At 31.8% G+C, this 9,673-nt stretch overlaps 2 protein-coding genes across 4 annotated transcripts; both read right to left on the bottom strand.

The window, feature by feature from the left end:
- Positions 1 to 357: 357 nt before the first annotated feature.
- On the bottom strand, positions 358 to 2,906 carry LOC123697423. Of its 3 annotated transcripts, none has more exons than XR_006752237.1 (3): positions 2,154 to 2,251; positions 1,256 to 1,445; positions 358 to 704 (listed from the first exon to the last, which is right to left on the bottom strand). XR_006752237.1 is itself a non-coding variant. In XM_045643938.1 (3 exons), exons 1-3 carry the CDS (start codon positions 2,888 to 2,890, stop codon positions 439 to 441), a joined length of 720 nt encoding a protein of 239 aa, XP_045499894.1. In that variant the 5' UTR covers positions 2,891 to 2,906; the 3' UTR covers positions 358 to 438. The 3 variants fall into 3 exon arrangements, 2 of the variants coding, with proteins under 2 accessions (XP_045499894.1, XP_045499895.1); XM_045643938.1 differs by lacking the exon at positions 2,154 to 2,251 and adding an exon at positions 2,627 to 2,906; XM_045643939.1 differs by having other exon boundaries at positions 2,054 to 2,251.
- Positions 2,907 to 3,756: 850 nt separating this feature from the next.
- Positions 3,757 to 5,473, bottom strand: LOC123697574. The gene is made up of 3 exons (XM_045644117.1): positions 5,147 to 5,473; positions 4,336 to 4,525; positions 3,757 to 4,049 (listed from the first exon to the last, which is right to left on the bottom strand). The coding sequence occupies exons 1-3, from the start codon at positions 5,402 to 5,404 to the stop codon at positions 3,757 to 3,759; spliced, it is 741 nt and encodes a 246-aa protein (XP_045500073.1). The 5' UTR covers positions 5,405 to 5,473.
- Positions 5,474 to 9,673: the final 4,200 nt, after the last annotated feature.

Genomic DNA, 9,673 nt, shown 5'->3' with positions numbered 1-9,673 from the left:
GTTTATCGACAATGTATACAGTTATGATAGGTTAGTTTTGATCTCGAAATGCTGGTTTAAGTTTATCAGCGTACTCGAATTCTGTCATTTTTTACAAGTCTTATGAACAATGTTATTATTTATTAGATAAAAGCTATACCGCTCTTAATCAATCACGCATCTTTTATCATTGATAATATTTTTCACGTTTTTCCCGATAACCGACGTGAACCATATAAGGAGCAATAAAATACAAAATAATGTAATAAAAAGTGTTTCAAGTTAATCTCTACCTTTAATAAATCGTGACTAGTATTCTTCTATGAAAATTTGTGATGGATATTTTTTCGAGAAGTATTTTTATATTGCAGAAGATATAGCGACATGACAATTAAAGTCGTTAAAGACAATAAAACACTAGTACTCAAATAAAAATAAATCAAAGCATCGTTAAAATGATTATATTCTCATTGCACATTTGATAAAACACGTGATCATTATAAAACTCGTATAGAATACTATAAAACCAATTAGAACGTATATCACAGTTGGACTCGCCCACTCTCTAAAGGCCTTCGTATAAAGTCCGCAGCATAAACATATCGATGACATTATGAACGTTGGTATACCGAAGGAAACATGGGCCAATTTTAAATAACGACCACCGAATAGAGCGCAGGGGCCTAATAAAAAAGTTATGAAGGAGAGTATAGCCGTTATAGTACCTGAAACCGAACATTTTGGTTAGACAACTGAAAGAAATAAACATAATATTTAATCAAGCATATTGTAGTAGAGTTCGCAAAACAGATTCGAAAAGAAATAACCTAAATTGCTTTATATAGTGTTTAAAGTGTAATCTGATAAGAATAAAAGTATAATAACATATCCTTGTTTGTTATCACTGACAGATTTGATAAAATATTATTTAACGTTTTAGTAATCAAAAGATATCATGCACATTACTATAATTAAATTATGATAACATCCTACTCATATCCTCACAGCATATCCTAGATACTAATATTATAAATGTCAAAGTTTGTGAGGATGGATGGATGGATGGATGTTTGTTACCCTTTCACGCAAATACTACTTAACCGATTACAACGAAATTTGGTATGTAGTTAGCTGAAGACCCAGAATAAGACATAAGCTACTTTTTATCCCGGAAATCCCACAGGAGCGGGGGGGGGGAACTATGCGCGGTTTTTCTTTGAAAACACGAGAGAAGCAGCAGGCAGAAATCTAGTTTATTAAATAAAGATCGTCTAACCGGTGAGTCCATGAGCGCTGGTTGAGAGTCCCTTAGACGTTGTTATGAGTACTGTTCCAGTAACTGCGAAAGCCATAGCACACATCTGTAGAAGCACGTGGGCAAACCGTCTGTGCCTGATTCTCATTGGTGTGGACCAACCATTCGCATAATTGAGGCTTAATATCGCTTCCACCGCGAAAAAGTGATACTGGAATCATTATTATTCATTAAATCCATGTTTAGTTGTAAATTAAACAAAATACAGAGACAGAAACAATTTGATACAATAATAGTATAATAACAGGGGCACGCCCTAAGACTGTCTCTACCGGGTAATTTCAAGAGCTGCTAGAGCATTCAATCTTCATGTATGTAAATTTATGATAACTTATGTATGGCATCAAAATCCTAGCTAGCTGTCAAACTTATAATTGTAAGAAATTTTTTTGTTAAATGTACCTATAATAACGCAAAATAAATATCAAAAACTACGTTGCAATGGCAATCCGTCTATTCTAGCTAGATCGCTTTATAGCCCCCGAAACCCCCTGCATCCAAATTCCATGAAAAATATGCAGCAGTTTCCGAGAATCAGATTAAATAAAATAAACACTCGTTTAAAATTCTTTAGGTAGATAGATAAAATACCATAGTATTATAAAAGTAATATTATCAACGTCGTCATTTATCAATAATAGGAACTACAGCTGTGCTACAACATATTCCATTTTCATGTGAATAAAATAAACACACATAGGTAGGGTCTATGCAAAAATCTAAAGCAGCCGCGATCCGTATTTGTAAAAATATACTTACTCCAAAGGTACACAGAAATACATGAATATCTCTGAAGCCTGTTTGTATGAGATAAAATAAAACTGTCGTTAAAGTGCCTCCTATGAGCATTTGTACAAACCCGACTCCTACGGCGCAGAAAATTACATTCCAGTATTCTCCAACAGGATCTATTATTAACATACGCATTTTGTTTTCGAAATAAAACGTAATATAATATCAATGTTACATAACTGTACAATATTGTTTGACATTTGTAAATGTCAACATTGTTACAAAATTGAGAAGCGTCAAAATTTGCCATTTTTTAAGCATGTTATAACATTGTGACATGATAATTATATTATCGTTCTGATTAAGTACTAATATTATCATAATAGGTATTTGGCTAGTAATAATAGGAAATGATGGCGACCACGCCCAATAGATTGAAATATAATGTAATCTATTACAGACTGCTGATATTTGTCAATGATAATATTCATAATACAACCGTTAAGACAACCGTAATATTTAATCATAATAGATTATATGGTGCAGCTAACACATACTTATAAGACTTAGAAAAACATTTCTTAAATTAAGTACACTTACCGCTGCAGTACAAACCGCTGCATGCGCATCCTTTGTCTTCAAAGAATACATTATAACAGACATAACTACTGCCCCTATCAAGACATGAACTGTTCCTAAGCCAATAGCACACCATATAGTCCTACAGTATCTTCCACTGGGCTCAATTATCAATATTCTTAGAGGAATGCGTTTCGAGCTTTTGTTTTTACTTTCACCAGTTTTTTCTTTTTTGCCTTCGTTATCTCTTAAAATGGATGTGGGCTTCTCATCTTTAATTTGCATTATACCAAATTATAAATTAATTTTTTGAAACATAATATGTAATAAATACAATTTGACATTGTTGAATGATTGACATAAATAATGATTGTCATACAATTTTACAGATAAAATGTATATTTGCTAAAAATTTAATCTATCATTGATCGATAGACACACAGGATAGACATTATTAGCGTTTTAGCTACTATTATGTATTCTGTGACATTATTACTTTTAATCTAAGAGCCCACGACGGCCAGACTTTCCTTTCTTTAGGAAAGTTGTAGAAATGACTTTGTTATTATGTCATCGAGATACGTGAAATTCCATCAACATAAGTCCCCGTAAAAGATAAGTAATAACTTATTATACTATTATTTTTTAATCATTAATAATTATAGTAAACTAATGTTTTTAGTGGGTTATTTCATATTTGATACACTTTTAGGTAGTAACGTTAATTTGATGATATGTTAGTTATTTTTTAAATGTGTCTGACAAGATGTAAGAACAATGAAAACTGTCCGGCTCTTGAGGTAACATCTTTTTATACGTCTCCAAGTAACATATATAAAATTTAGCTTCTAAAGTATAATGAAAGTTAGGTACAATTTTATACACCTTTACTACCTGTTTCCTGCCAAAGTAACCGCAACCCAGACTTGATAATCGCTAGTCGTTCTTATCTGTATCGGAGACATATACAGAGAAACTTTCAACTTTTTTAAAGAAAGGAAAGTCTGGCCGTCGTGGGCTCTTGATCTATTTGTTTTATCTATTAAAACAATTTTCATAACTGTGTTTCGTAACAATTTTTTAATCAGCTCTCAAATAAAAATTTCTATACCTTCCAAGATTTCATATTACAACAAATAATAAAAAGCCAGTTAGAAAGTAAATAGTTCTTTAATCGGCTTAAACAATATAACACCCGTATAATAGATACAAAATAAAACTGAGAATATTGACATTTCTGGCAAAGGTGTCCACTTCGTAAACGTTGGTTTTATCAATCCAGATATAAAACAAGCACTCGACAATATTAAAGTCACGATACCAAATAATGAATGAAATTTGCTAATAATTTTCCTAATCAATCCTTTGTCATTATTGCCGGAATAATCGTATATGAGGAAACCATTGATTGCATTAAATAAGGCCAGTGCACAGGCAGTACAACCTGAAAACAATAGATAAATTTGTATTGCAATATAATAACCTAAAAACCAAAATATCGAATATGTGACTACTACAGTATTATCAAACACCCTAACGTTCAATTCCCTGGCAACGTAAACAGGTAAGTAGGTAAGCCAGATGCATCTGAACTTCAATAAAATTATTGATTAGGAAAACATCTATTTTACATACACAGAAAAGAGCATATTATCATATATATAATCAAAGTAAATATAGTCCACAAATCAAAGAAGAAGAAATCTAAAGAAGAATTTAATCAAACTTACCCAGTATACAGTGTATCGAAAATTGAAAATAACCACAAAAAAATGAGGCAATTGCGCCAAGTATGGTTAGAAAAATTCCCAAAAAATGTATGAAGGCATGTTCACATTGTCGATGCGTCGGTTTTACCGGTGCACTCGATCCGCTTAGTGTGTGTAGTGATAAGATCCCTAATGGCATGCAGATCTGGAGCTGGAAATAAGAATAACATGTATCATTAAGCTGAAGAGCTTGTTTGTTTGCATGAACTCGCTGATAGCATGAAAAATTATTTCACTGTTAGATAATACATTTATCGGGGAAAACTATAGGATATATCATCAGGCTAAGATAAATATGAAAAAATTACTTATTAATTATTCTAGTAAAAAATAATAATTGATAGTTTATCTATAGTTAGATCATAGATAATGCCGGATTATACTTGCTTTAAATTCCAGCAAAGATAATTCATAAGTAGGTAGTTATTTTGACGAATTGTTGCTCACAGAAAAACTAATTTAGCTGATTGTTGACTGATTATTTGATATCATAAAAATACCAACTAGTTGACGTAGTACAATAAAATAACTCTTCTCACAGAAGCTCAACGCTTAAATTATTCTCATGAAAAAACTAATGAGAATTAAATGAATAGTTGAGAAGTTCATAAAATTTGTTGGTTCAGAGCCTAACAAAATCTACTGCAAAGATAAGTTCGACGACGTATCAGTGCAGCATAATCAGTATTAAAAGAAAGTTACCATTTACTTCCAGAAACAAATAGGCGCAAAGAAGTTCGGTACAAAAAAACATAACAAGATTTTTAATTACCCCAGCTGTGCACAAGAATACGTGTAAACCAGCTAAACACAATCTCTTTTCATAGCTTAGTGTATAGTATAGCACCATCATGATAGAAGCCCCCATCAACATATGAGACAGTACAATAAATCCAGCCTCAAACCGTTTGCGCTTGTACAAATGTTTAGGTTGATTGACTAAAATTATTTTAACTGGACCAACAAATTCAACTACGTCGTCTCCAGGATGATCTGAGACGCATTCCAGGTTACAAGCACGATTTGCCATTTTTATATGCCAATGAATTTAATTTAGAATTAGTAACAATTTTTCTAACCTGTTAATAAATACGGCATGTCAGCTATCAAATTTCAAGTGCATGACATAAGTGAGAATAACAGATAATAAAATAGGCGTGATAAGATATTTATATATTTATGTATTCGCTGTTTACCAAATATCCTTGCCAATACCCGTTGGAAGTCCAAAGTACAAAGATTAATAATTTTAAACTTATCAATTAACAGTCTTATCACCTTCTTGGTACTTCGGATTAAATTCCTGATGATGACAATGAAAAAATTCTTGGTTTGACAGAGCAAAGAAGGCTGATCACCTAATTTTTTTATGAGCGTATATATAGTGTTAATTACATCTTCCACCTGCCCTACAAAGGAATGCAGGACTTTTTTTATTAGATTGCGATTTGAACGTGATTCTGCCGATAAAAATACATATCTAATATCTGTAAACTAAATTCGAACCAAATCATTTAGATACAGACTTGATACAGACATCTTAACTTACGGTAATTGCAGTTTATCCGAATGAAAGACCAACAAAAAAATTAGCAATCGCTCAAATGTACTCCGATTTAAAACTCTAAGCGCTAAATTACTAAATAAAAAATGTCATAGTTTTTTACAACTGTGAAAAGTTTTTTGCGTGTAATCCGGTGATTGGTTTATAGGGACATGAAAAAGCGGAAGCATTTCAGCCTACCCCTATCGGATCTGCCACGTGGAAAGGCAAACTTTACTAAATTTCACCGTTATTTTGTCGCAGCGGAATCAATAAAAAAGTTTGTCTCTCCCACAGGTCTCTCCATTGTATTTATTTATTGTTAATTATTGTCGTTATAGACTTGCAGGTAACACATTTATCCTTTATTTCACATAGTTTCCTCTACCTTATTCGGACCTGTTTCGCTACTGTAATATTTTTTGTGTATTTAAGAATAAGAATTAAAACTCTGAATACGAATTATATCTATGTTGATACAAATAGTGGAGAATTACAAGAAAAAAACACAATAGACGATTGTCATAGGAAATGAAAGTTTTGTCGATACCAACTTCAGTAACTAAATGTAAATTATAACCGCGTAAAACGTTCTAATAGGCGATTTTAGCTCTTATACAGTTTTATTGAATTATTGTTCAGTTTAATTAATTAATGGTAGTAAATTACAGCGGATGCCGGACTATTCAGGTTTTAATGCTTGCATATAAAATAGATAATTAACCGATTGTATACGAACTACAATTTATAGGTAATTTAGAATAAAACATATTATTATTACAATGCTTAGTAAAATCATCATCGATCATGATTAAATACCTAGTTGAATTTAAAATATCAATTTGAAATGCTCAGCTTTTAATTTTTAGTTTTCAATAATATCGTTTTAACTTTCTTAGTAAATAATTCCATATTCAAATCATATTTATATACAGATTTACTATTATTTACATGTTACGATAAATAAAAAACATAATTAAACAGATTCACGTGCTATAAAACAATACGACTCATCAAACCTTTACGAGCGCGAGCCAAAAGGCAATAATTGTAACAGAAAATAAGCCCTGAGCCCTGAGTGACCACTGTCGTGTTTTAGGGCTCATTCATGGATAGGGCAGTAATCCCAACAAAATTACTTTTCCTCTGAGATTCAGCTCCCGCCAAAACAATAGCGATTTTCGACTACCCTCATTACGTTTTATTACTATAAAGCTACACGAATTCGCTTTTTTCCCATATAAATATAAATGAAGCTATAAAGGTCGGCACGGGACATTAACAGAACATATTCCCGTTTTATTATTCCTCATGGGTTGAATTTAATAAAAATATTGTCACATAAGGTAGGAAATAGATATGTTTTGTGTATAAAAATGTGTTAGCAATAATATAAACTAGTGATATTAAAAACATTCTCGTATCGGACGCACAAAACTCTTAGCATAAATATTGTGCCATTTATAAATTATATGACAACTAGCTTACCGCCCGCGGCTTCGCCCGCTTTCTCTAAAACGATTTGAGATTTAAACTATCCTATCTCTCAAGTTGGATCGAACTGCACATGGTGTGCGAATTTTATTATAATCGGTTAAGTGGTTTAGGAGTCCATTGAGGACAAACATTGTGACACGAAATTTATATAAGTATATTAAGATATGACCATTGACCACGATGCTGAGAACAACATTGTAGTATTAAAACAAATTTATGCCTCAATCAGAATTTTATTTCTTTAAAAATAATTATCAACTCGAAAACAAAATCCAAAACTCTTAATAAATTCTAATTACGACAATCAACAAGGACAACTGGAGTACAGTGGGAACATTAACGACTAAAGCCTCTGTAAAAGCAATTTACAATAAAACTATAAACTTTATTTACACTAATTGTGCAGCGCGTAAATCCAAAGATAAAATAATGGAACCGCAACGAAAACAAAACCAACATGAATTACAATCAACACTGCGCTACGAATCACGGGCACACCAATAAACATTTAAAAATATAACCGCCATAAACACGCCTTAAACTTATTGATGTCTAGATGGAATCAATTATTAAAACTGTACCATAAAGTACTAAGCGAAGAAATTAATTCGATTGGCGAAGCAATTACGGACGGTCACGACGACTAGTGATTCATGACGATTATTACAATATAAATCATAAAGGGCCGACGTGTGAATTTACATAGCCCACAAGAATGTCGATAAATATGCAAATTTATAACAAGAACTCTTTAGTTTTTAAAGAAATGCCAATTAATTTTTAATCAACGTGCTCGCTCCATGAAAAATTCAAGCACATGCCCCTTCATTATTTACATTCACGTGCACGGTGCAGCGTTTGTTTTCTAAGCGATGTTAAATAAAATAATACTTTTGCTTTATAGAATAACTCCTACATAAAACATTAAGTAATTACTATAAATAGTTTCAATTATTGAAGTCATTTAAGCCATAAGATACCAAAATAAGAGTTTATACAATAGATACTATAGAAAGTGTTATAAAGTATGAACAGTAGACCCCTTGCATTAAAGGAATCGCTTAAAAGCATTGTCTTGTATTCTTGCGAAATGAGATGTTCCAAGTTCCAAATGTAACGTCTTTGAACATTCCCTGTTTAGGAGCAAGTGAACCCACATACGAAATTCTATTATCTACAAAGTTCGGTATTATGAGAGCTTTCCAAAATACGTAGTAGTTTTTGAAAAGATTCTTTAAATGAAAGAAATTTCAACATTGCTTCTGTTCACTTGTGATAAAAATTAAGACGAGAGTCTACATTTTTGATGTAACGTGCAATCGAACACAGCAATAGAATTTTAGATTTAAAAATAAACACATTTATGCGTTGACATAAAAGTACATGTACATGCTCTTATGTTATAAATATAGTAGGTACAAAAGTAAAATTTAGAGAATGCTTATCATTTTATATCTGTTGTACTTGTCTATTGATATTATGAAAATTGGTGAAATAGCACGGTACTTTTTTCTTATCAGGTTATTCATATTTTTTTTGTACTTGGCGTTGTTATTATGTGTTGATATGCTAAATACATTCAAACTCAAACTCAAACTCAAACATTTATTTATTCAATTAGACTTCTTCGAGAAGCACTTTTGAAACGTCAATACATATTTTTAACATTTACCACCGATTCGGAAAGCAGTATCTATGGAGAAGAATCGGCAAGAAACTCCATAGTTGCTCTTTTAAATCATTTCAGTATTACAATTTAATTTTACAAAATATGTAAGTAACCGCACGTATATATCATAATATGCCAAAGAACTGTCCTGTGGCTTTTACGCGACAACCCTCCATGGGTCTTTATCTTCCATATATTCCTTAATGCTGTAATAGGCTCTCTGAACTAATACGTTTTTTACATAATTTTTAAATTTAGCACTACTAAACTCTTTAATACTATGAGGAATTCTGTTGTAAAAAAGTATACCTTGGCCCATAAATGAATTTTTAACTTTAGCTAACCGGTAAAATGGCATTTCAATTTTATTTCGGTTCCTTGTGCCATAACGGTGTCTATCTCCTACTCTTGTGTGTAAGTCTGCGTTTTTGTGTACATATAAAATATTATTAAATATATACTGTGATGGTACTGTGAGGATACCAGTATTCTTAAAGAGATCTCTTAGTGAGTCCCTAGCACGTAAATTATATATAGAGCGTATGGCTCTTTTCTGTAATATAAATATAGTTTCTATATCTGCAGCCCTG

The sequence above is a fragment of the Colias croceus genome, chromosome 14, assembly GCF_905220415.1.
Source record: "Colias croceus chromosome 14, ilColCroc2.1".
Classification (NCBI taxonomy): domain Eukaryota; kingdom Metazoa; phylum Arthropoda; class Insecta; order Lepidoptera; family Pieridae; genus Colias; species Colias croceus.
Note: the sequence above shows the minus strand (reverse complement) of the source record. Positions and strands in the feature narration are given on the sequence as shown.